The sequence below is a fragment of the Phasianus colchicus genome, chromosome 31 (assembly GCF_987193195.1).
Source record: "Phasianus colchicus chromosome 31, bPhaCol1.hap1.1, whole genome shotgun sequence".
Taxonomy (NCBI): Eukaryota; Metazoa; Chordata; class Aves; order Galliformes; family Phasianidae; genus Phasianus; species Phasianus colchicus.
This window is the reverse complement of record NC_143466.1, coordinates 1,611,256-1,636,202: the sequence shown is the minus strand read 5'-3', so window position 1 is coordinate 1,636,202 and position 24,947 is coordinate 1,611,256. Positions and strand designations below refer to the sequence as shown.

Here is a 24,947-nt window from a genome sequence, read left to right as displayed (position 1 = left end):
CCATATCCAACATCAGCGCTGTGGGATCCCCACATCTGTCCCAATTCACCCCTCCCCTACAGATCACCTTCAAGCCCCCTGACTCCCATTCTGTCCAACGTACATCTCCTATAGATTCCCTCATAGACCATCACTGTTCTTTCTCTCTTCCTTGACTGTCTTATTAAAACAGGTTTTTCTCTCAACCTCTGAGTTCCAGATTATTTGTCCTCTCATTCTCTCCCCCATCCCTCTCGGAGCAGTCAGTGAATGATGAGAACAGTCTTTCTACACTTTGAGAGCAGCCTTTCTCATCACTTGAGCAGATGTGAGCTGAAGGACGTGAATAGAAGCTCAAGAACTTAATGCAGAAGAGCCACAGAGCTTGTTGTCCAGTGAAGATAAGAAAGTAGAATAGACGTCCTGTTGTTGAGGATTAGATGGCAAAACAGATGCCTGGGCTCAGTGTAACGTCAGTGGGAACAGGTTTGGGCTACCCTCCCACCCCCTGAATGGTTGGAAATTTACAGCCATAATGCATCCCACCACCACCAGAGATGGGAGTTATTTCCTGGAATCTCTGCCCGTGTCCTTGGAATGCAGTGAATATGTTCATGCTGTGCCTTCAGGCACATGGCTGTTTCTCCCTTTGGTGTGCGTGTTGGTGGAGCGATCCCCCACGCACCCAGTGCTGTGATAAAGGCAACACCTGCTTGACATCACACTTTGGTGTCTGAGGTTACTTTGCTGGTTTTCTCAGCTTCCTGAGGGCTCTGAATTGTGCTTGATAGGCACAGCCAGAGCCCAGTACTGTGCAGCGTGATGGAGAACAAGAAGGGATTCTTTAGATACAGTGGTCAGCAGAGACAGACAAAGGTGAGTGTTCCCCTTCTGACAAAAGAGAAGGCACAAGAGGCCGCACCTGGCATGGAGCCACAGTTGAGTATTTGTCATCCCATGGAGGACACCATTCATGACCATGTGCTGGCAGAACTTTGGGGACACTGTGTTATAGCCAAGGAGTGACAACTTGCACGTGGTGCCCCACACCACTCACTGGAGAAACTGTCAGACGGGGAGGTGACATCATGGCATCCTGTCCCCAAGGGGAAATGAGATTGCCTTTCCGGCCACTCCCAGTCTGCACTGCAGCCTCGCTGTCCCCAAGCTGCTCCTGCCTCATGGCACCAATGGCGCTGGCCCTCATCCTGGGTGAGTGACAATGGGGACGTGGTGCCTCGGGGGTTGGTGGCCCAGTGTGGGACCAGAACCGTGTCCCTTGAAGGTTGGTGGCTGGTGGCAGCGAGCAGTGCACAGGAACGTGAGTATGGGGGCAGGGGGAGACTGGAAAGAGAGGGAGGGGAGTGTGGTCAGAGGACCATGAGAGGGGCAGAGGAAGGTGTGCAGGGACAAGGCTGACTGCTGTCCCCTGTCCTAGTGCCCCGACCCTCCCTGTCGCTGCACCCCAGCCAGGGGGTGTCCCTGGGGGACAATGTCACCCTGCGCTGCCACCTGCCCCGGGTGCAAGCCTGGGTCCAGCTCTGGTTGAATGGAATTCTGAAATCTAACAAGGAAAAAGACAAGGAGCAGGATACGGCTGAGTTCTCCTTTGCTGTCACAAACCTGGAAGACACCGGGACGTATCAGTGTCGGTACCAGGTGTCAGAGCCACTGTGGACATCAGAGAGGAGTGATCCTGTGAAGCTGGTGCTGACAGGTGAGGGTACTGGGCACAGTGGGTGGCCCTGAGCTTTCCCCCGAGGATCAAGTCCCATCTCTTTTCCTCCCTGCACACATCTCATAACATCAGCCCCTCACAGTTCCTTGAGCCCATGGCACATGTAAGAATGGGGACCAATTTATCCACCCAGAGCTGGCATGATGATTCTGGTGCTGCATGCCTCCTGCACAGTGCTGAGCACTCAGCCCCTGTCCAGCTCCAGGATCCCACTGGTGGGGCACAGCCACCTTCATCTACTTAGGGAGGAACCCAGCCTATGCTGGCACCTATAGGTGCTCTACCACCCCACGGACCACATCAGAGAATTAGTCTGAGACCCACATCTCTATGCCCCCAGTGTGCCCTGTGAGTGGCAGTGTCACTGCATCCCTGCCCTGTGCTGAGGACACCCAAACACCCCAATCTCACAGGTGCTGAGGTGTCATCCCGTGGGAACCTGATGGTGGTGGTGGTGAGGGACTGCACTGCTGCCCTCATCTTCAGCCTGAGCCTCTACTTCATCCTGGATGCCTGCAGCCCCTGGACATGGAGAGATGAGAGCCCTGGTGAGGAAGGAGTTCAAAGTTTTCCACCTCCTATAGACCCCACAAGCATCCCCTACCCATCCTTTGATCCCCCATAGATCCCGTATAGACCCCACAACTGGACCTTGAGGCCCCCACATAACCCCCTACCTTCCCTCTCCCCTTTTCAATGCAGGTTTCACCCCCAGAATGATCGATCCCATACACTTCCAGGTAAGTGCCTGAGTCAGTGAATCCCAAATCCCAACATCCCTCTTCGGACCCACGCCAGACATCACCGTGGAAACCCAAACCTTCCCCATGGGAACCCGAAATGACCCCCAGTCTCTTACGGCTTACCCTGACATTGATGTGCACCACCTGTATCCAGGCCCATGGGAATCTCAAATCTGCATTTTGGGGACCCCCAGCCCACTAATCTTAGCCCTCAGACCCACAGAAGCTCTCATGCCCCAGACCCCATAAGTCCCCACAGGTCTACCAGAGGGACCTCTAATGAGCTCACAGAGAAGCCCAGTATATAAGCCACGGGGACCCCAACACAAAGGCCCTGTGTTCCCCCAGTCCCTAAATATATCCAGACCCAATGGGCACCCTGGAAACACAGCTGGACCCCAAATATCCCCCGTGTAGAACCCAAATTTGAGCCTCTCCCCCAGAAATACAGCTCCACCCTCATGACAACCCCTTCCCTCCTTCCTCGCATACCTACTCCAGAGCCCCACCCCAAACTAAAGCATCCTGGGGACCCCATGATTGCAACCCAATTTCTGCCTCTATCTCCAGGTGCCCCCCAGGGACAGCGAGGGTCTGACCTACACCGAGATGCCAGCTGTCATCCCGTGCTCCCAGCCTCCCCGTTCCCCCACTGCCCCCCAGTCCCCCATTATTTACACCAAAGTGAGCACAGGGGATCACACTGATGGACCTCCATTGGTGTCTCAGTTTTGATGCGCATGCAAGGGGGCAGGTGCCACATTCCCTGCTTGGGTCTCCCTGATGTCCTCTTCTGACCTCGGATCAGATAACCTCCCCTAATCAAACACTCCCAAATTCTCACTGGTGCATCCCAAATGCTTCCCACTCGCTCCAAATCTCTAAATGCTCATCTCTTATACAAAAATCCTTCCTTATCCCCTCAAATGTCTTAGCACACCTTGAGTCCTCCAAATGCCCTCCAATTCACTCCAAAACACCACCACCATTCCTCTGAAACCCCCTGAGCTGTTCCAATCTACCCCTCTACTGCATATAATCTAAAATGTCCGTTTCTTCCCCTCCCATCTCCTACAGATGCCCCATAGATCCTCTATAGACCCCACAAAATCCCCTGCCACCCTTTCTGTCCTTGTTGTACCCTTGGTCTTTGGGTGCTGAGCAATTCCTTTGTGCATCACTTGCTTTGCAGAAGTAAATACATCTATCTGATTATCAGTACTGTTATTTCTCACTTCCTTTTCAGTCTCAGTAAATAGATTTTATCTCCACCAATGAATTCTTCCTCGTTTTCTCTCCTCTCCTCTCCTCTCCTCTCCTCTCCTCTCCTCTCCTCTCCTCTCCTCTCCTCTCCTCTCCTCTCCTCTCCTCTCCTCTCCTCTCCTCTCCTCTCCATCCAGCACTAAAATCTACACCCAGCACCCAAAAAACTTACACTCAACCCCCAAACATGCAACCCCCAAAACTCTTCCCATCCTCTCACATTCTCTAGTCAGCAGTCAAATCTTCAGTCACTCTCAACAAGTCTCCATCCAGTCCCTAAACACTGTTCAGCTCCAAAATACCCTCACCACCCCAATATCTACATCCAGCCCCAAATGTCCCATCCACCCACAAAATCTCCATCCACTTCCCACAATCTCTATCCCCCCAGAAATTTCCAAACCACACAGAAATCTCCATTCACTCCAAAATTCTCAATCCAGCTCCACAAACTCCATCCAGACCACAAAAACTTCGTGCATCCCCAAATAGCCATCCGGACCCCAAACACAAAATCTGTGGGCCGGGTGCTGGTTTGGGATGTGGAGCCGGAGATGCGCACACGGGAAGGGGACGTGTGTGTGCTGTAGGGACAGACGTGGCGCTGACGTGGGGCACATGGTAAGGACACACGGACACACGGAGGGCCTGGAGAGTGCAGGCACAGGGAGCACATGTGCACCGTCCCTCTCAGGGGGTTTGGAGGGAGGTGAATCTCTCTCTGTCTCCTGAGTCACACCTCTCCCAGCCAGCAGGGACAGATACCGCGATGGAGTCAGCCAAGGCTCAGAGCAGGAATACACGTCCATTTCCTGAGAGCTTCTCTTCAGAGCACTGCTTTGGAATGAAAAACTGTCCACAAAGTCTTGTTGCTCACCTCCCGCATTCTTTACCGGTCTCAGAAAACATGCTAAGGACACCCATGTGCAGCACTGTGCACATCTACTGGTGTACACGCGTGATGCTGCAGACACCAAGGAATGGAGTTAATCACGGAGTGCACATCTGGGTATAACTGTTGTGCACATGTGACGGTGAACACGTGTGACACATAGGAACACATGCAGTGATACATGCATGCAGTGCACACGTGACGGTAAGCACACACAACACACCTGCACTGTGCACGCTGGCAGTACATGTGTGCACACTAGACACACGTGTTTGTGCACACGTATGGAGGCATCAGTGATGCCTCCCAACTGCTACCTCGGCGTAGATAACAGAGGGCTGGGGGTCAGCGGGGGGGTTGAGGGGCGGAGTGCTGGGGGTCACAGCTTGCAGCTCCACGTAGGTCAGACCCTCGCTGTCACTGGAAGGCACCTGGGGACACAGTGGGAAGGCAGAGTGTCAACCTGGGGGTCCCCAATGTCCTTTGGGAGGGACACCGCGTGAGTGATGTTTGGGGTTCTTCCTACACAGTGTGAAAGTGGCCCATGGGATCTGAGGGGTATTTTAGTTTTGGAGGGGCCAGGGGGATCTGAGGGCTCAGATTTGGGTGTCTCCACAATGCAGATTTGGAGTTCCTCATGGTCTGGGTTTGGGGGCTGTGCTTAACATTAAGGCAAACCATATGAGGCTGTGGATCCCCTGGGGTCCCCATGGACAGGGTTTGGGACTGTAAATGGGATGAGGAGTTGTTCCAAGGGTCAGGCCGGAGTTTGGGGTTCCCTGACCAGGACACTTACCTGGAATTCCATGTCCTCAGGCCTTTCTGCAGGGGTGCCTGCATCAAAACAAGGAGGAGAATGGGATGGGGCTATTGGGGGGGCTGTGGAGACTTTGAGAGGATCAACTGAGAAATAAAGACGCTTAAACCCTTCCCCACCAGGGCACTCATCTCTCTGTATCCGACGTCTGCAGGCACCGAGGAGGAAGAAGACAACAAGGATGAGGATGAAGACAAAGGCAGCAGTGCAGCCCCCAGCCACTGCCACCACCAGCATCCCATGGGAACTGTCTGCAGCACCTGTGGGATCCGGGTGTTTGGGTTATCACATCCTCAACCACCACCTCTACAGGGACAGGAGGTGACACAGCCACTCATGGCGTGGCGCCAGGGGTACTCAAATGGGGTTGAGACCCACCCGGGTGTGCAGGTGTGGGTGTCACCTCCAGAGTCACATTACTCCCAAGGGGTGAGGACAGAAAGGGGTAAGCCCAGGGGCGGTAGGAGCACCTATAGGTGCCGCTGTCAGCTGGGGTCACCCCAAAGATGGTGAAGGTGGCTGTGCCCACCACATCGAGGTCCTGGCGTTGGATGGGGGCTGAGCACCCATCCTTGTGCAGGAGGAAGGCGGCCCCATAGTCCTTGTTCCAGCACTGGATGGTGACATTGGTCCCCATCTCCACACATTCCTCAGGGCTCAGGGAAATGCTGGGTGGGGGGAATCTGCGATCTGCATGAGGGAAGGGACAGCAGTGGGACACGGTCCTGTTGGGAGCAAGCTGAGCCATCTGCTGTCCCCAGTGCTCTCACCTGTCAGCACCAGCTCCACAGGATCACTCTTCTCTGATTCCACTGCTGACCAAGGCAGCCGGTACTGACACCAATATGTACCTGCGTGCTCCCGATACGTGCTCAAGAAGGAGAAGTCTGCAGTGTCCTGCTCCTTGTACTTGTAATTGCTGTGTATCCAACGTCCTTCCTTGTACAGCCGGACCCAGGCAGCCAGCTGGGGCAGGTGGCACCTTAGGGTGACAGTGTCACCCAGGGACACCCCCTGGCTGGGGTGCAGTGACAGGGAGGGTCGGGACACTAGGATAGGGGACAGCAGTCAGCCTTGTCCCTGCACACACTCCAGTGTACCTCTGCTGGCACCCTGACAATGCTTCCCTCCCTCTCTCCCCGTGCTCCCCCCATCTCCATACTCACAATGCTGTGCTCTGCTCGCTGCCACCAGCCACCAACCTGCAAGGGACACGGTTCTGGTTCCACACAGGGCCTCCAACCCCCTTGGCATCACATCCCCACTGTCACAGACCGAGAATGAGGGCCAGTGCCATTGGTGTCATGAGGCAGGAGCAGCTTGGAGACAGTGAGACTGCAGTGGGGACAGGGAGTGGTGTTGTTTTCTGCCAGTTCCTCTTTTGGACAGGATGGTGTGATGTTGCCAACTGATGTGGCAATCACAGCCCAAACGGGAAGTGGCACGTTGGGGTCCCCAGAAATGTTGTACACATGGAGCTGTGCAAATAGTCCCCGCTGGTTTGTCCTTTGCAGTTTGTCCGGGCTTGGGTGTCACACACAAAGTTCTGCCAGCACGTGGTCCTGCACTTTTCCCCCATGGGATGGCAAACACAGGACATGGCTCCAATGGGGTGTCCCCCATGGGATGTCACATGTTTTGCTGTTGAAGAGCTTGGGGTTCGTAATGACAGAGTTGAGTGTCTATGGGTAAGGATCAGGGGGAAGGACTGTCGTGGCAACATCTTGGTGGGGGTCTGCTATAGACCGCCTAACCAGGATGAAGAGTTGGACGAAGCTTTCTATGAGCAGCTCGCGGAAGTCACGCGATCGCCAGCACTTGATCTCATGGGAGATTTCAACTTCCCTGACATGGGGTGGAAGTATAATACAGCACAGAGGAAGCAGTCCAGGAGGTTTCTAGACTGCGTGGAGGATAGCTTCCTTGTGCAACTGGTAGGAGAGCCTACCAGGGGTGGTGCCCTGCTTGATCTGGTCTTTGCTAACAGAGAAGGACTGGTGGGAGAAGTGAAGGTTGGGGACCGTCTTGGGCAGAGCGACCATGGAACTGTCCAGTTCTCTATTCTTGGGGGTGTCAAAAGAGCAAAACTACTTTCTTGAACTTCCAGAGGGCGGACTTTGATCTGTTCAGGGCGCTTGTAGCACGGGTCCCTTGGGAGTCGCTTCTGAAGGGTAAAGGGGTCCAGGAAGCCTGGATGCTCCTCAAGACGGAAATCTTAAAGGTGCAAGAACAGGCTGTCCTGAGTGCCGTAAAGCGAGCCGCAGGGGTAGACAGCCTACCTGGGGAGATTACAAGGGAGTAGCTAAGGTGTGCAGGGAGGAAGTCAGGAGGGCAAAAGCCCAACTTGAACTCAGATTGGCCACTGCAGTAAAAGACAATAAAAAATCCTTTTATAAATATATCAATGGCAACAGAAGAACCAAGGATAATTCTCATCCCTTACTTGATGCAGCAGGGAATGTGGCCACAGAGGACAAGAAGGCTGAGGTCCCCAATGCCTTCTTTACATCTGCCTTTAATAGCCAGACCAGTTATCCTCTGGGCATTTTATGCCCTTATCAGGATGTCTGGGACGCTACTCAGAAAGCACCCCCAGCCATTCAGGTGGAGACAGTCAGAGAGCTCCTCCTCCATCTGGACTGTCACAAGTCCATGGGACCGGATGGCTGCACCCTCGGGTGCTGAGGGAGCTGGCGGGGTGATTGCTGAGCCGCTCTCGGCCATCTATCAGCGCTCCTGCTTAACTGGAGAGGTCCCAGAGGATTGGAGGCTTGCTGATGTGACTCCCATCTTCATGAAGGGCCGTAAGGAGGATCTGGGGAACTATAGGCCTGTCAGCCTGACCTCGGTACCAGGGAAAGTAATGGAGCAAATCATACTGGGTGAGATCGCACAGCATGTGCGTGGTGCCCAGGGGATCAGGCACAGCCAGCACGGGTTCATGAAAGGCAGGTCGTGCTTGACCAACCTCATCTCCTCCTACGACTGGGTGACCAGACTGGTAGATGAGGGAAAGGCTGTCGATGTAGTCTACCTGGACTTCAGCAAAGCCTTTGACACGGTCTCTCACAGGCTTCTCCTGGGGAAACTGGCTGCCCGTGGCCTGGACAGGTACACACTCCTTTGGGTAAGAAACTGGCTGGAGGGCCGTGCTCAGCGGGTGGTGGTTAATGGAGTGAAGTCCAGCTGGCGACCTGTTTCAAGTGGTGTCCCCCAGGGGTCGGTCCTGGGGCCTGTCTTGTTTAATATCTTTATTGATGACCTGGATGAGGGGATTGAGTGTACCCTCAGTAAGTTTGCAGATGACACCAAGTTGAGAGGTGGTGTTGATCTGCCTGAGGGTAGGGAGGCCCTCCACAGGGACTTAGATAGGCTGCATCGCTGGGCCAAGGTGAATGGAATGAGATTCAACAAGGCCAAGTGCCGGGTCCTGCACTTTGGCCACAACAACCCCATGCAGCGCTATAGGCTTGGGGACGAGTGGCTGGATGGCTGTGAAGAGGAAAGGGACCTGGGGGTGTTGGTTGATGCTGGGCTGAACATGAGCCAACAGTGTGCCCAGGTGGCCAAGAGGGCCAGCACCATCCTGGCCTGCATTAGAAATAGTGTGGCCAGCAGGAGCAGGGAGGTGATCATCGCCCTGTACTCAGCTCTGGTGAGGCCACACCTTGAGTGCTGTGTTCAGTTTTGGGCCCCTCACTACAAAAAAGACATTGAGACCCTGGAGCGTGTCCAGAGAAGGGCAACGAAACTGGTGAGGGGTCTGGAGCACAAGTCTTATGAGGAGCGGCTGAGGGAGCTGGGATTGTTCAGTTTGGAGAAGAGGAGGCTCACGGGAGACCTCACTGCACTCTATACTTCCTGAAGGGAGGTTGTGGTGAGGAGGGTTTTGCCTCTTCTCCCAGGCAATGAACAGGACGCGGGGAAATGGCTGCAAGTTGTATCAGTAGAGGTTTAGTTTAGACTTAAGGAAGAACTTCTTCTCTCAGAGAGTGGTCAGGCACTGGAACGGCTGCCAAGGGAGGTGGTGGAGTCGCCACCTCTGGCAGTGTTCAAGAGGCATCGGGACGAGGAGCTGTGAGAATCTGGCCACCAACCCCCATGGCACCATGTCCCCACTGTCACTCACCCAGGATGAGGGCCAGCACCATTGGTGCCATGAAGCAGGAGCAGCTTGGGGACAGCGAGACTGCAGTGGGGACAGGCTGTGCCTGGAGATTCACTCTCTTTTCCCCTTCTGGGACAGGAAGCCATGACGTCACCTCCTGGTGTGTTTTTTGTGGTTCCCATGTTGTGGTGGCACACACGGAAACCAGTGGGATGCCCCACACATGCTGTCACTCCTCCTGTGTCTCATGCTTTTCAAAAAGACTGCCAGTGTGTGTCCTTGCATGGTGTCCCCCATGGGATGCCAAACAGCCAGTGGGTATCTAATGGGGTTGTAATAAATTAAGGGAAGGACTTTGGGATTTGGTGTTCACAGAGGATGTTTAGGTGCTCTAGTGACATAAGGAAGGATTGTGATGTTGGGGAGGAGTGTTCCGTGAATTGGTTGGGCTGGGAAGTGTTAGGAGTACAGCAGTGGGGATTTAGGGGTGTTGGATTTGAGAGAATATGGGGAATGGGTGTTGGAACAGAACACCAGGGAGTCCCAAGAAAGTGATCTGGGGTCATTTAACTCTGTACCATACTAATGAGGCACAGGTGGGGGAAGGGGCCATCAGCGGGGCTCCTCAAGAACTCACCCTGGAGTCGAAAAAGAGGTGCTGGGGGGCACTGGAGGCACTGTGTGTCTGGGGCAGAAGGTTTGCAGCTTGCAGCTCAACATCTGTCAGACCATTGCTGTGTCACTAAGAGAGCTGATAAGGAGTTTGCCAGCTGAACTGGAAGTTGAGCCAAAGGTGTGCTTGGGTGCAGAGATAGCACTGCACAGCTGGCAGAACCATCTGCATGAGGCTTCTGTGAGAGAGCATCAGTTACAGATAGCAGCTGCTGACCTGGAGGGGGAGGATGTGGTGAGTGAGTGTGGCAGCCCAGGGATGGAACAGCAGTGTGTTGCTGGAAGTAGCCTGTGACTGCCCATGGCAGGAAATGGGAGATATAAAAGCAAGACGTGATGATAAAGCCGCCCCTCACATTCACCCTTCCATTAAAACAGAATATCACTATGAGGATGGGCAACCTCTGGGGATGACCACAAAACAGACCCCCTTGCCATCAAGCAGGAAGGAATCTTGCTAGAGAAACTGAGTCCAAATGTGTGTGGAGAATCTCCTGAACGAGTGGTACTAGCACTAGGCCTACTGAGGACTGGGAGTCCTCCTGACTATGGAAGGAGAGCAAAGCTCTCTGTGGTCTCTAACTCAGAGGGCGGCACATTGGGCTGCATCAAGAACAGCGTGACCAGCTGAGGTGATTCTGCCCCTCTGCTCTGCTCTCGTCAGACCCCACCTGCAATACTGCCTCCAATCTGGGCTCCCCAGCACAAGAAGGACATTGCACTGCAGGAGCACATCCAGAGGATGGCCACCAAGATGAGCAGAGGGCTGGAGCCTCATGGGGCTCACACTGCTAATAGGGAAGGGGAGATTGGAAATAGGAAGAACAAATGAAGAACTCCTGGATTGAGATCAAAATCATTTACTAAGACCAAAAAGCAAGACAGAAATAACAGCAATGATAATATTAAGCATGGAAATGTTACACGAGACAATTGCTCACCACCCACCATCCTACTCTCAAACCAGGACAGCAGGGGAGGCAGGGGGCACTTGGGGGGGCTACTGGTGATGTGTAGGGGATGGAATGTGGGGCAGGGGAAACTTTGGGGGGTGTATAGGGGAGGGCTGGATTGGCACAGTTGTGAAGGTCTCACAAGGCAGGTGGTGGGGTTGTGGTGTGGAGTGGGAAGAATTTGGGTTTCTAAAGGAATGGTGGTGGGGTTTTGAGGTGGATTTGGGGATCTCATAAAATGTTAAGTTATTGGAGGGGGGATAATGAAAGATTATGGGGTTAGGGATGAGCACTTAAGGACTTGGTGGGATTGGGAAGGAATTTGGGATTCACCAGTGAGAATGTAGGGTGCGTGTGTGTGTTAGAATATCTGGGGGAGATCAGGAGGGGGTTGAGGCAAGAGATGAGCAAAAGGGGATTTTGAGTGATTGGGAAGTATTTGTGGTGCACCAGTGAGAATCGGAGAGTGATAGAATTAGGGGATTTGTGGAGTCTGCAGGGAGAACAGAGCTCCATAGAGCCCCAAGCAGGAGATGTGGCATCTGTTCCCCTCAGTGCACCGTAACAATGAAGCACTGTGGGAGGCATCAGCAGAGTTCCCCAGCAGCCACCTCGATGCAGATAATGGGGTTTGGGGGTCACAGCTCGATATATGTCAGACCCTTCCTGTCTCTGAGGGGCACCTGAGCTACAAAAGGAAGAGTGGGGAGCCACCATGGGGGTCCTCAATCTGGTTGAGAGGGAGACACACAAGGTGTAAAAAGTTTGGGTGGGTGTCCTAAAAGATGAGTTCCGGGGGGGTTGTTGTATGTGTATTTGGGATTCATCAAATGGGGATCCCCAAGGGTGGTTTTTTGGCAGTCCCTTTAATCTGTTTGGAGGTATTCAGGGTGCAGGATTTGGAGGTCTTTGGGTAGCACAGATTTGGTTTCTCATGGATCAGAAATTGGGGTTCTCTACAGATGTAGTTTTGGAGTCCCATTGCAAGGTTTGATGTCTCCTTGGGACTTTTTTAGTGAAGATTAGCATTTGTGGGGTCCCCAAGATGTAGATTTTCAGTTCCATAAATCTCAGTTCTTATTGGAAGGTGCACTTAATAGGGTAACCATATGAACTGAGGGTCCGTTAGGGTCCACATCAGCAGGTATTAAGGTTCTGGTATGGGATCTGAGGGGGCAGGTTGGGATGGAGGGTCCCTCGACCCAGACACTGACCTGGAACTGCATGGCCTCAGGCATTTGGGAGTGGGCATCTGCATCCAAATGGAGAGTGGAGCTGGGTGGGAGTTACTGGGATGTCCCGAGGTAGGTGGAGTGGGGATTAATAGGAGATGGAACTGGCAGCAGGGGAGAGCAATGTGGGTTTATAGAGGTTAGAAGAGGAGGTGGAGGAGAGTTGAGGGTGTGTATACGGGAGCAAAGCACAGGTAGAAAACATATGGAATCCGAATCAGAGATGAAATCTATTTAACCTTTTCCCCAGCAGGGCTCCCATCTCTCCGTATCCAGAGGTTACGGGCATTGAGGACAAAGAAGACGCCAAGGCAGAAGATGAGGGCAGCAGCACAGACCCTCAGCACTGCCACCACCAGGTTCCCATGGGACTCTGCCATTGGAGGTGTGGGTGTCACCTCCAGTGCCACGCTGTCCCCAAGGGGAGAGGACAGAAAGGGGAAGCCCTTGGGGTGGTAGGAGCACCTATAGGTGCCGTTGTCAGCTGGAGTCACCCCAACGAGGGTGAAGGTGGCCGTGCCCCCACCATCAGGGTCCTGCTGCTGGATAGGGACTGAGTGCCCGTCCTTGTGCAGGAAGGTGGCCCCTTGGTACATGTTGCTGCATCGGATGGTGATGTTGGTCCCCATGCCCACACGTTCCTTGGGGCTCATGGAAATGCCAGGTGGCGGGAAGCAGTGATCTGCACGATGGGAGAGAAAATGGATAGGACTTGGGCCTGTGAGGACAGCTCACGGCCTCCCACGGACCCCAGTGCCCTCACCTGTCAGCACCAGCTCCACGGGGTCACTCCTCTCTGATGTCTCTGCTGGCTCTGACACCCGGTACTGGCACCGGTATGTCCCTGTGTGCACCCACTTTGTGACAGCAAAGGAGAACACGGCCATGTCCTGAACGTTGTACTTCTTCATGCAGGGGGTGAAACCTCCTTCCTGGCAGAGCTGGACCCAGGCAGCTGGCTGGGGCAGGTGGCACCGCAGGGTGACATTGTCCCCCACTTCTATCCCCTGGCTGGGGTGCAGCGACAGGGAGGGTCGGAGCACTAGGACAGGGGACAGCAGTCAGCCTTCTCCCCGCACACCCTCCTGTGCCCCTCTGACGGCCCCCTGACCACGCTCCCCTCCCTCTCTCCCCATTCTCCCCCTGTCTCCATACTCACGTTGCTGTGTCCTGCTCACTGCCACCAGCCACCAACCTGCAAGGGACACGGTCCTGGTCCCACACTGGGCCACCAACCCCCATGGCACCACGTCCCCACTGTCACTCACCCAGGATGAGGGCCAGCACCATTGGTGCCATGAGGCAGGATCACCTTAGGCACAGCGAGTCTGCAGTGGAGACACGGAGTGTCAGGAGATCCACTTTCTAGATCCACGGATCCAGGACTTGGCAATGGAGCATAGATGTAGAGCTTGTAAAGCAGAGCGTGTTTTTTGTGGAGCTTTAAATGCTGCTCTGATAGCAACGCAGGAAGGTTGATGTGTTAAGGGCCAAAGGGAGGGAGGAACTGAGTCACTAAGAGGAGTGATAAGGAGTTTGCAATCTGAGCTATAATTCAAGGGAAAGCAGTGGTTGCAGCAGAGATAGCTCAGCGCAGTTTGCAGAACCATCTGCATGATGCTTCTGTGACAGAGCGTCAAATGCAGACTGCAGCTGCAGACTTGGAGGGGTGGATGTGGTGAAGGAGTGCGACAGCCCAGGGAGGGAACGAGAGGGAGTTGTGAGCAATCAGCATCAAGAGATGAGGATAAATCTGCCCCTGGCCTTCTCCGTCTCATTCCATCTGAACATCAGCATGAGGATGAAGAACCCACCGGGAGGATCACAAAGAGACCCCGTACAGCAGCACCGAGCCGGCCAAGCTGCAGGGAGAATCTGGCAGGGTGTGAGAGAAGCTGAGAGTGAGTGTGTGTGGAGAGTGCCCTGAACAGGTAGAGAAGGGGTTGGGCTTAGTGAGGATGAGGAGCAAGGGTGAAGAAAGGGCTTATTTGTTATGTTGTGAAAGTAGTTGAGCACAAAGAATGGGAAAGATGTGGGGGACCTCAACCGTAACCCAAAGAGCCTGCTGATTGGTGCAAGGAGCCACATCCTAGAAACTGAGTTAGTTGAAGCCAGAATACTTCCTCAAACTACACCAGGGTCAGAAGCACACTGCAAGGAAGATAGACTGCCTTCATCCCCATGAGCACCAGGATGACCACCAGGAGGCACCATGCATGTGTAGAAGCATGAATTAGGGGTGGAGTTCGGGGCGTAGAATGGGTGTGGGCTATTGTCATGAATACCTTGAAGTAATTGTAATAACCACCCCTTTTCTTAGAAATATTATGAATATGCGTGTAATCATTTAATAAATATAGAAGCTTACCTGCTTACGTTGGGCAGGATGGGAGGGGCTGCACGCCTGCATCCAGCATGTGTGCACAGTGACATGGAACCCCAGACAGAACTGAGTCACACAATGGAACTCATTTTAAAAACACCCTCCTAAACACGTGGGCCAAAGACCGTGACACTGAGTGGGTATGTCACATCCCTGTCATGCACCAGCTTATGGGAAAATCGGGTGATGCAATGGACTGCTGGGAACCATGCTGAAAGCAATGGGCGGTGGAACATTCAGATTCTCTTAACACCCACTGGGACTGCAAGTCCTTCCCAAGTTGGAGCATTGGTCAGAGAGTGGTGGGCAGTTGGGTTGAGCATCTCTGATTAAGCAAGCATTAAAATGTTATTACCATTACTGGTAATTCTCAATTTCTCAATTATTTCTCTACTCCTCTTCAGTTTGAGTAAACAGATTTTGTCTCAACCATTGTGTTTTGTTTTTTTTTTTTTGTCTGATTCTCTTGGCAAACCACAAAGAGAAAGGTCAGTGCTGGAAGGGCTGTGTGTTGCTGAGTAGCTGTTGGGTGACAGCACCGCAATCCTTTTGGTGGCCAATGTGGGGCCCGAAGGGTGGAGATCCCGACAGCTGTGAGCAGAGCGTGTTCCAACACAACTGCTCTCAGCGGTACAGCAGCCTCAGAGCTGCTGCTCACAGCGCTCAGCTGTTCCTTCACTCGGTGCCATCCATCACAGCTCTCAGGGCTGTTCCCTTCACTGCGCTGGCGCTGCTTCTCGCCTCTGAGGGCTGCCCTGCAATTCTGGATGCTTCTGCCCGTTTGTCTGCAGCGTGTGCTCGTGTGACAGCGGCCATGGATGCCATGTGCTCCTTGTGCTCAGCAGTGCCATCACTCTGGCACTGCAGGACCCTCACCGCGGGAACTCCTCACACGGGCACTCTCTGCTCCACAGGAGTGCCAAGTGTTGATGGACATTTTTAAATCCCTCCATCAAACACTGGCTGATCCAACCCCTGCCACAGGCCTTGTGGTTAGCCCAGATTCTTAGTCGGGTCATAGCACAGAGTCCCACAGGCGTGGGGTTGGAAGTGACCTCTGGAGTTCACCAAATCCAACCTCTCTGCTCAACTTGTTTCCCTGCTGTTGGTTGCACAGGAAAGCATCCGGGTGGCTTTTAATTACCTGCAGAGAAAGAGAACCCACCACCTCCCTGTGCAGCCTGTTTCAGTGCTCGGTCTCCCACACAGTATAGCAGTTCTTCCTCATGATTTGATGCAACTTCCTGAGCTCCAGTTTGTGCCCGCTGCCCCTCGTCCAGTCACTGCACACCACTCAAGAGAGCCCAACCCAATGGTGCAGAATGGCAGCACGGAGCTCTGGTGTGTTAGCCACTCCTCCCAGCTTTGTGCCACCTGCAAACCTGCTGAGGGTGGACTCCATCCCTTTGTTCAGGTCTCTGATGGAGATGTTGAACAGCACCAGATCCAGCACCGACCCCTGGCGAACACCACGAGTCACAGCCACCAAGCGCACCCTGCGCTGCTGATGGTGCCCAAAGCCATGGACTCAATGAGCTCCACCAACACTTCACAGGGATGACCAAGGGACCGCGGAAATGCTGTGTGTGTATGTGTACTGAAACACAGGATAGGAGATGGTGGTTAATTAGGCTGCATGGGAAACAGTGGGACCTGAGCCTGATGTAAGCTGTATGGAACATGGCGGGGTATTGTCCTGGTTTCAGCTGGGATAAAGCTGATTTGCTTCCTTGTGTCCCGTGAGTTTTGGCTTCAGAAAACCAATGCTGATGGCACAGAGGTGGTTCAGCTGATGCTGAGCAGTGCTGCACAGAGCTGAGAGTGGTTCCGTTTCTCAGCTTCTTGCCTTGTGCTGCCAGCAAGGGGCTGGGGGGCACCAGGAGCTGAGAGGGGACCAAACCAGGACAGCTGACCTGCAGTGCCAAAGGCATCTCCCACACCATATGGCATCGGGTGAGAAATGGAACTCTGAGGAGAGCTGCATGGGGTGAGCGGGTGCAGCTCGGGGATGGGTTGGGAATCAATGAGTAGAGGTGAACAATTGTGTTTTGCAAATATACTGCATAGATGTACACACAGATGTACTGCTTGTGTAACGCCTTGCCTTTGTGTATCTGTGTGTGAGATCATGTCTGTAAACCTGTGTGTGACCACAGCAATGCACAAGTGTGTCCTTAGAAGGTACGCACCGCATTGGTGTAACACGTGTGCTCCTTCTCTGCCAAAACTCTTACTCCTTACTGCCAAAACATTTCCTTAGAGTTGATCCATGTCTGTGCCACACGTGTGCTCCACTGTGCCTGTGTGCCCATAGCACATCCTATGCCTGCGTGGTGCCACTGCATCCCCAAAGGTCCCTGCTACTGCCCCCAGTGGGGATGGTGGAGGAAAGCACAGTGGGGACGGAGTGTGGTACCTGAAGTGCGTAGGGACAGCCAGCTGGATGTGTTGGGGACCACATGTGACATTCCATGGGGGACACCCCTTTGGAGCCATGTCCTGTGTTTGGGATTCCATGGGGGGAAAAGTGCAGGACCACGTGCTGGCAGAACTCTGTGTGTGACTGGGGGAAAATGTCACTCTGCGCTGCCACCTGCCCCAGCTGGCTGCCTGGGTCCGGCTGTACCAGGAAGGGCATCAAACATACCGCAATTACAATTACAAGAAGCAGGACACTGCAGACTTCTCCTTCTTGAACACAAATCGGGAGCACGCAGGTAGATATTGGTGTCAGTACCGGCTGCCTTGGTCAGCAGTGGAATCAGAGAAGAGTGATCCTGTGGAGCTGGTGCTGACAGGTGAGGGCACTGGGGACAGCAGATGGTTCTGCTTGCTCCCAACAGGACCGTGTCCCACTGCTGTCCCTTCCCTCATGCAGATCGCAGTTTCCCCCCACCCAGCATTTCCCTGAGCCCTGAGGAATGTGTGGAGATGGGGACCAATGTCACCATCCAGTGCTGGAACAAGGACTATGGGGCCACCTTCCTTCTGCACAAGGATGGGTACTCAGCCCCCATCCAACGCCAGGACTCCAATGTGGTGGGCACAGCCACCTTCACCATCTTTGGGGTGACCCCAGCTGACAGTGGCACCTATAGGTGCTCCTACCGCCCCTGGGGTCACCCCTTTCTGTCCTCACCCCTTGGGAGTAACGTGACTCTGGAGGTGACACCCACACCTGCACACCCGGGTGGGTCTCTACCCCATTTGAGTACCCCTGGCGCCACGCCATGAGTGGCTGTGTCACCTCCTGTCCCTATAGAGGTGGTGGTTGAGGATGTGATAACCCAAACACCCGGATCCCACAGGTGCTGCAGACAGTTCCCATGGGATGCTGATGGTGGCAGTGGCTGGGGGCTGCACTGCTGCCTTTGTCTTCATCCTCGTCCTTGTTGTCTTCTTCCTCCTCGGTGCCTGCAGACGTCGGATACAGAGAGATGAGTGCCCTGGTGGGGAAGGGTTTAAGCGTCTTTATTTCTCAGTTGATCCTCTCAAAGTCTCCACTTACCCCCATAGCCCCATCCCATTCTCCTCCTTGTTTTGATGCAGGCACCCCTGCAGAAAGGCCTGAGGACATGGAATTCCAGGTAAGTGTCCAGGTCAGGGAACCCCAAACTCCGGCCTGACCCTTGGAACATGTCCTGATCCCATTCACAGCCCCAAACCCTGTCCATGGGGATCCCAGGGGATCCACAGCCTCATATGGTTTGCCTTAATGTTAAGGACAGCCCCCAAACCCAGACCATGAGGAACTCCAAATCTGCATTGTGGAGACACCCAAATCTGAGCCCTCAGATTCCCCTGGCCCCTCCAAAACTTAAATACCCCTCAGATCCCATGGGCCACTTTCACACTGTGTAGGAAGAACCCCAAACATCACTCACGCGGTGTCCCTCCCAAAGGACACTGGGGACCCCCAGGTTGACACTCTGCCTTCCCACTGTGTCCCAGGTGCCTTCCAGTGACAGCGAGGGTCTGACCTACATGGAGCTGCAAGCTGTGACCCCCAGCACTCCGCCCCTCAACCCCCCCGCTGACCCCCAGCCCTCTGTTATCTACGCCGAGGTAGCAGTTGGGAGGCATCACTGATGCCTCCATACGTGTGCACAGACACGTGTGTGTTATGTGCTCACATGTACTGCCAGCGTGCACAGTGCAGGTGTGTTGTGTGTGCTTACCGTCACGTGTGCACTGCATGCATGTATCACTGCATGTGTTCCTGTGTGTCACATGTGTTCACTGTCACATGTGCACAACAGTTATACCCAGATGTGCACTCCGTGATTAACTCCATTCCTTGGTGTCTGCAGCATCACGCGTGTACACCAGTAGATGTGCACAGTGCTGCACATGGGTGTCCTTAGCATGTTTTCTGAGACCGGTAAAGAATGCGGGAGGTGAGCAACAAGACTTTGTGGACAGTTTTTCATTCCAAAGCAGTGCTCTGAAGAGAAGCTCTCAGGAAATGGACGTGTATTCCTGCTCTGAGCCTTGGCTGACTCCATCGCGGTATCTGTCCCTGCTGGCTGGGAGAGGTGTGACTCAGGAGACAGAGAGAGATTCACCTCCGTCCAAACCCCCCGAGAGGGACAGTGCACATGTGCTCCCTGTGCCTGCACTCTCCAGGCCCTCCCTGTGTCCGTGTGTCCTTACCATGTGCCCCACGTCAGCGCCACGTCTGTTCCTACAGCACACACACGTCCCCTTCCCGTGTGCGCATCTCCAGCTCCACATCCCAAACCAGCACCCCGCCCACAGTGAAGTTGGGACAGAATTCCCATTTCTGGAGCGTTTTATCCCACTTTCCTGGATGAGAGTTCTGATTCTGAAGTGTTAGATTCTGCTCCATGATGGAGGATTCCTATTTCTGGAAGGTTTTACCCTTCCTCTACCTCTGAAGGTTGTCATTCCTTCTTTTGGGGATAATTCTCAATTCTGGAGAGTTTCAACCAACCTTTGGTGGAAGATTTACCATTTCCAAATATTTTTACCCTCATTTCCGGTAGAATTATCCTTGTGGATTGTCCTTTGTGAAAGGTTTTATCCTGCATTTGAGAGAGGATTCCCACTTCTGGATGGTTTTCTCCTGTTCTCATGAAGGGAGATTCCCAGTCTGGAATATTTCATCCTGCCTTTTAGGACAGGATCCCTATTTCTACGAAGATCTGTGCTACTGTTTGGGGAGGATTTCTTCTTCTGCACAGTTATATAGTTGTGCTTCTGGAGGGCTTAATTCTCAATTTGAGGGCCAATTCCTGCTTCTGGGGGTTTCTATCCTGGATTTGGTGTTAAAAATACCCATTCTAGAGTATTTTTGCCTGCCTTTTGTGGTAGGATTCCCATTACTGGAGTATTTTGTCCGTCCTTTGGGTGCCAGGATTCCCATTGCTGGAAGGTTTTACCTTTCTTTTATTCCATTCCAGCAGAAGCAGCTCTTGGGCACAAGGTTTTGCTGACAGTGATGTTGCAAATCCTTTGATAATTTCACAGCACCCAGTACTGACATCAGGGCTGAAGGACAGTGACACAGCTGTGAGGTCAGGCCAAACATGCCTGCTGTTTTGGTTTTAATGACCACCAAGGTTATCTATCTGTCAGGACACAGCTTCACTGATGCTCACACTGGTCTGTGGGTTTAAGTAGCAGAGTTTGGGTTGGGTTTGCTTATTTTTGGTGGTGGGGGAAAATGCATTTTTGTTCAGAAAAGGACAGAGGGGTTGTGGGGTTTGTCAGCCAATGGGGGAAAAGAGGAAGTTGGTGTGTGGGAACAGCAGTGAGGGGAAGGGCAGGGGAGCTGACTTCCCCCTTTTGGTAATGAAAGGGGAAACTTTGGAGATTTTGTGAGCTCGATGGGGTGTTTAAAAGCTGGATGGAGGTTTTTGGGACCAGATGGAGATTTGGGGTGTGCATGGAGAATTTGGAGGTGAAGGGAGATTTTGTGTTTGGGGTCTGGATGGATATTTGGGGATGCACGAAGTATTTGTAGTCTGGATGGAGGTTGTGGAGCTGGATAGAGAATTTGGGAGTGAATGGAGATTTCTGTGTGGCTGGAAATTTCTGGGGGGATAGAGATTTTGGGAAGTGGATGGAGATTTTGTGGGTGGATGGGACTTTTTGGGGCTGGATGTAGATATTGGGGTGGTGGGGGTATTTTGGAGCTGAACAGTGTTTAGGGACTGTAAGAGTCCGTCCCTTCTTCCTGTCATTCTAATTCAGGGCACAGAATGATTTCCTCATCTGCTGGATCTGACAGCACCACACAGCATCGCCGAGTGGCATTCCGTTCAGCAGTGAATTGGCTCTGCAGGGCTGTCCGTGGTTCCTGCCAGGATATCAGCCTTCCATCAGCAGGGTGATGAATGCAGTGCCTCTCCTTCTGGGCTGTCAGCAGTGCTGCTCCCAACACAGCACACACTGGGTGGTTCTGAGCCCAACCAGTTCTCAGGAGGGAAGGGCAGCCACTGCACCTTTTCAGCTCCTCGGGAACAGGGGAGCTGAAACACCGGCATTTCCCAGGCAGCCAGGGCTTGTCCCTGCTCGGACCTCTCTGGCATGGAGCCTTCCTGGGTAGAGCTGGGAGGTCACAACCAGACCTTCCCACACTGAGGGGATCTGACAGCTGCACCAGGTGAGTGTCACGTCCTGTGCATGGAGGGAGGGAGGGACTACAAGGAGTGCGGTGCTGTCACACAGCAGCAGCTCAGCACCACACAGCTTTTATTCTCACTGATCCCTCCCAGTGGGTCTGGGGAGAGAAGCAGAGAAAATGAGGAAGAATTCATCGGTGGAGAAAAAATCTATTTACTGAGACCGAAAAGAAAGCGAGAAATAACAGTACTGATAATCAGATAGATGTATTTACTTCTGCAAAGCAAGTGATGCACAAGGGAATTGCTCAACACCCAAAGACCAAGGATAAAACCAGGGCACAAAGGGAGGCAGGGGATTTTGTGGAGTCAATAGGGGATCTATAGGGCATCTGTAGGAGATGGGAGGGGAAGAAATGGATGTTTTTGAGTATCTGCAGTAGAGGGGTAGATTGGAACAGCTCAGGGGGTTTCAGAGGAATGGTGGTGGTGTTTTGGAGTGAATTGGAGGGCATTTGGAGGACTCAAGGTGTGCTAAGACATTTGAGGGGATAAGGAAGGATTTTTGTATAAGAGATGAGCATTTAGAGATTTGGAGCGAGTGGGAAGCATTTGGGATGCACCAGTGAGAATTTGGGAGTGTTAGATTAGGGGAGGTTATCTGATCCGAGGTCAGAAGAGGACATCAAGCAGGGAATGTGGCACCTGCCCCCTTGCATGCACATCAAAACTGAGACACCAATGGAGGTCCATCAGTGTGATCCCCTGTGCTCACTTTGGTGTAAATAATGGGGGACTGGGGGGCAGTGGGGGAACGGGGAGGCTGGGAGCACGGGATGACAGCTGGCATCTCGGTGTAGGTCAGACCCTCGCTGTCCCTGGGGGGCACCTGGAGATAGAGGCAGAAATTGGGTTGCAATCATGGGGGTCCCCAGGATGCTTTAGTTTGGGGTGGGGCTGTGGAGTAGGTATGTGAGGAAGGAGGGAAGGGGTGTCCATGAGGGTGGGTCTGTATTTCTGGGGGAGAGGCTCAAATTTGGATTCTACACGGGGGATATTTGGGGTCCAGATGTGTTTTCAGGGTGCCCATAGCATCTGGATGCATTTGGTACTGAGGAACACAGGGCCTTTGTGTTGGGGTCCCCATGGGTTAGACACTGGGCTTCTCTGTGAGCGCATTTGAGGTCCCTCTGCTAGAGCTGTGGGGACATATGGTGTCTGGGGCCTAATTAAGCCTTGGCGGGCTTCTGTGTGTCTTGGGGAATAGATTTGCAGACTGGGGGTCCCCTCAATGCAGATTTGAGATTCCCATGGTCCTTAGACACTGGGCTTCTCTGTGAGCGCATTAGAGTCCCTCTGCTAGAGCTGTGAGGACCTATGAGGTTTGGGGAGTAATTAAGACTTGGAGAGCTTCTGTGTGTCTGGCGGTATAGATTTGAGGGCTGGAGGTCCCCCAAATGCAGATTTGAGATTCCCATGGGCCTGGATACAGGTGGTGCACATGAATGTCAGGGTAAGCCATATGAGGCTGGGGGTCATGCAGGGAAACCTGCATTGAAAAGGGGAGGGGGAAGGTAGGGGGTTATGTGGGGGCCTCAAGGTCCAGTTGTGGGGTCTATATGGGATCTATGGGGGATCAAAGATGGGTGGGGGATGCTTGTGGGGTCTATAGGAGGTGGAAAACTTGGAACTCCTTCCTCACCAGGGCTCTCATCTCTCCATGTCCAGGGGCTGCAGGCATCCAGGATGAAGTAGAGGCTCAGGCTGAAGATGAGGGCAGCAGTGCAGTCCCTCACCACCGCCACCATCAGGTTCCCACGGGATGACACCTCAGCACCTGTGAGATTGGGGTGTTTGGGTGTCCTCAGCACAGGGCAGGGATGCAGTGACACTGCCACTCACAGGGCACACTGGGGGCATACAGATGTGGGTCTCAGACTAATTCTCTGATGTGGTCCATGGGGTGGTAGAGCACCTATAGGTGCCAGCATAGGCTGGGTTCCTCCCTAAGTAGATGAAGGTGGCTGTGCCCCACCAGTGGGATCCTGGAGCTGGACAGGGGCTGAGTGCTCAGCACTGTGCAGGAGGCATGCAGCACCAGAATGCTCATGCCAGCTCTGGGTGGATAAATTGGTCCCCATTCTTACATGTGCCATGGGCTCAAGGAACTGTGAGGGGCTGATGTTATGAGCTGTGTGCAGGGAGGAAAAGAGATGGGACTTGATCCTCGGGGGAAAGCTCAGGGCCACCCTCTGTGCCCAGTACCCTCACCTGTCAGCACCAGCTTCACAGGATCACTCCTCTCTGATGTCCACAGTGGCTCTGACACCTGGTACCGACACTGATAAGTCCCGGTGTCTTCCAGATTTGTGACAGCAAAGGAGAACTCAGCTGTATCCTGCTCCTTGTCTTTTTCCTTGTTAGATTTCAGAATTCCATTCAACCAGAGCTGGACCCAGGCTTGCACCCGGGGCAGGTGGCAGCGCAGGGTGACATTGTCAGGGAGCATCAGGGAGCCCAAAATAGGGAATGTGTATCTAACCCACACAGTGCACCCCAAAGATGAGACACCTTGTGGGGAGGCATTAATGGGGTCTTCCAGCACCCACGTCAGCACCCGGACTCTCATCTCTCTGAATCCAGAGGCTGCGGGCATCAATGACAAAGAAAATTCTGAGGGCAAAAACGAGGACAGCAGCACAGCCCCTCACCACTGCAATCACCAGGTTCCCATGGGACACCAAATCAGCACCTGAGTGTGAAGGTATTTGGGTGCCTTCATCCTCAGCATCACCGCGATGGGGAAGGGATGTGATGATACTGCCACCTGTGGGTGACACTGGAGGCACCCAAATGGGGGCTGGGAACTACCTAGGGGTGAAGGTGTGGGTGCCACCTCCAGTCTCACGCTGTCCCCAAGAGGTGAGGGCACAAAGAGATAAGCCTTGGGGTGGTAGGAGCACCTGTAGGTGCCATTGTCAGCTGTGGTCACCGCAAGAAGGATGAAGGTGGCCGTGCCTTCATCACTGGGGTCCTGGTTCTGGAGAGGGGTTGAGTGCCCATCCTTGTGCAGGAAGATGATGCCCCCATATCCCTGGTTCCAGCAGCGGATGGTGACATTGGTCCCCACTGCCACGCTTTTGTCAGGGCTCATGGAAATGTTAGGTGGGGAATATTGACTATCTGGATGCAGAGGGAGAACAGAGATAGGACATGGCCCTGTGGAGAATGCCGTGGGCCATCTGCTTTCCCCATAACCCTCACCTGTCACCACCAACTCGATGGGGACACTTTTCTCTGATCTTCCTGGTGGCTCCAAAACCCAGTATTGGCACCAATCCTTCATTGCATCTTCCAGCTTTACGCAAACCAAGGAGAACTCATCCATGACCTGATGCTTGTCCACGTCCTTGTAGGATCTCAGAAGTCCATCCAGATAAAGCTCAACCCAGGCAGCTGACTGGGGCAGGTGGCACTTAGGGTGACCGTGTCCCCCAGGGACACCCCTTGGCTGGGGTGTAGTGACAGGGAGGGTCGGGGCACTAGGATAGGAAAAAGCAGTCAGCCTTGTCCCTGCACA

At 53.5% G+C, this 24,947-nt stretch overlaps 5 protein-coding genes and 1 pseudogene across 9 annotated transcripts in view; 3 read left to right on the top strand and 3 right to left on the bottom strand.

Annotated features, from left to right (window-relative positions):
* The first annotated feature begins 753 nt into the window (after positions 1 to 753).
* Positions 754 to 24,947, top strand: part of LOC149914177 (T-cell-interacting, activating receptor on myeloid cells protein 1-like) — an 82,876-nt pseudogene continuing 58,682 nt past the window's right edge.
* LOC149914188 (V-set and transmembrane domain-containing protein 1-like) lies at positions 1,204 to 3,794 on the top strand (the record flags this gene model as incomplete). The annotated part of the gene is made up of 5 exons (XM_090127511.1): positions 1,204 to 1,300; positions 1,418 to 1,696; positions 2,131 to 2,265; positions 2,420 to 2,457; positions 3,031 to 3,794. Coding segments are annotated over 5 exons (714 nt in total), but the record flags the coding sequence as incomplete, so codon positions are not given.
* The window catches only part of LOC149914182 (osteoclast-associated immunoglobulin-like receptor), a 51,282-nt gene continuing 30,154 nt past the window's right edge, over positions 3,820 to 24,947 (bottom strand). The window contains exons 1-6 of one of the 5 annotated variants that reach the window (XR_016460660.1): positions 6,599 to 7,508; positions 6,203 to 6,481; positions 5,811 to 6,122; positions 5,412 to 5,692; positions 4,839 to 5,046; positions 3,820 to 4,687 (exon numbers count right to left, since the gene is read on the bottom strand). Coding sequence is in view for 4 of the 5 variants with exons in the window: in XM_090127767.1 (XP_089983893.1) it covers positions 4,909 to 5,046; positions 5,412 to 5,692; positions 5,811 to 6,122; positions 6,203 to 6,481; positions 6,599 to 6,686 (1,098 nt within the window). In the remaining variant the exon portion in view is untranslated. Of the gene's footprint in view, positions 5,047 to 5,411; positions 5,693 to 5,810; positions 6,123 to 6,202; positions 6,482 to 6,598; positions 7,509 to 24,947 lie in introns of those variants that run through there. The other 4 variants (XM_090127768.1, XM_090127767.1, XM_090127770.1 and 1 more) reach the window with 4 other exon arrangements.
* LOC149914187 (osteoclast-associated immunoglobulin-like receptor) lies at positions 10,796 to 14,807 on the bottom strand. The gene is made up of 4 exons (XM_090127510.1): positions 14,774 to 14,807; positions 13,557 to 13,709; positions 13,161 to 13,439; positions 10,796 to 13,079 (listed from the first exon to the last, which is right to left on the bottom strand). Exons 1-4 carry the CDS (start codon positions 14,805 to 14,807, stop codon positions 12,628 to 12,630), a joined length of 918 nt encoding a protein of 305 aa, XP_089983636.1. The 3' UTR covers positions 10,796 to 12,627.
* LOC149914186 (osteoclast-associated immunoglobulin-like receptor) lies at positions 17,353 to 20,283 on the top strand (the record flags this gene model as incomplete). Its single annotated transcript, XM_090127924.1, has 5 exons — positions 17,353 to 17,578; positions 17,659 to 17,970; positions 18,089 to 18,229; positions 18,330 to 18,367; positions 18,732 to 20,283. Coding segments are annotated over 5 exons (855 nt in total), but the record flags the coding sequence as incomplete, so codon positions are not given.
* LOC149914185 (uncharacterized) lies at positions 21,697 to 24,051 on the bottom strand. The gene is made up of 3 exons (XM_090127920.1): positions 23,639 to 24,051; positions 23,070 to 23,204; positions 21,697 to 22,256 (listed from the first exon to the last, which is right to left on the bottom strand). The coding sequence occupies exons 1-3, from the start codon at positions 24,021 to 24,023 to the stop codon at positions 22,120 to 22,122; spliced, it is 657 nt and encodes a 218-aa protein (XP_089984046.1). The 5' UTR covers positions 24,024 to 24,051; the 3' UTR covers positions 21,697 to 22,119.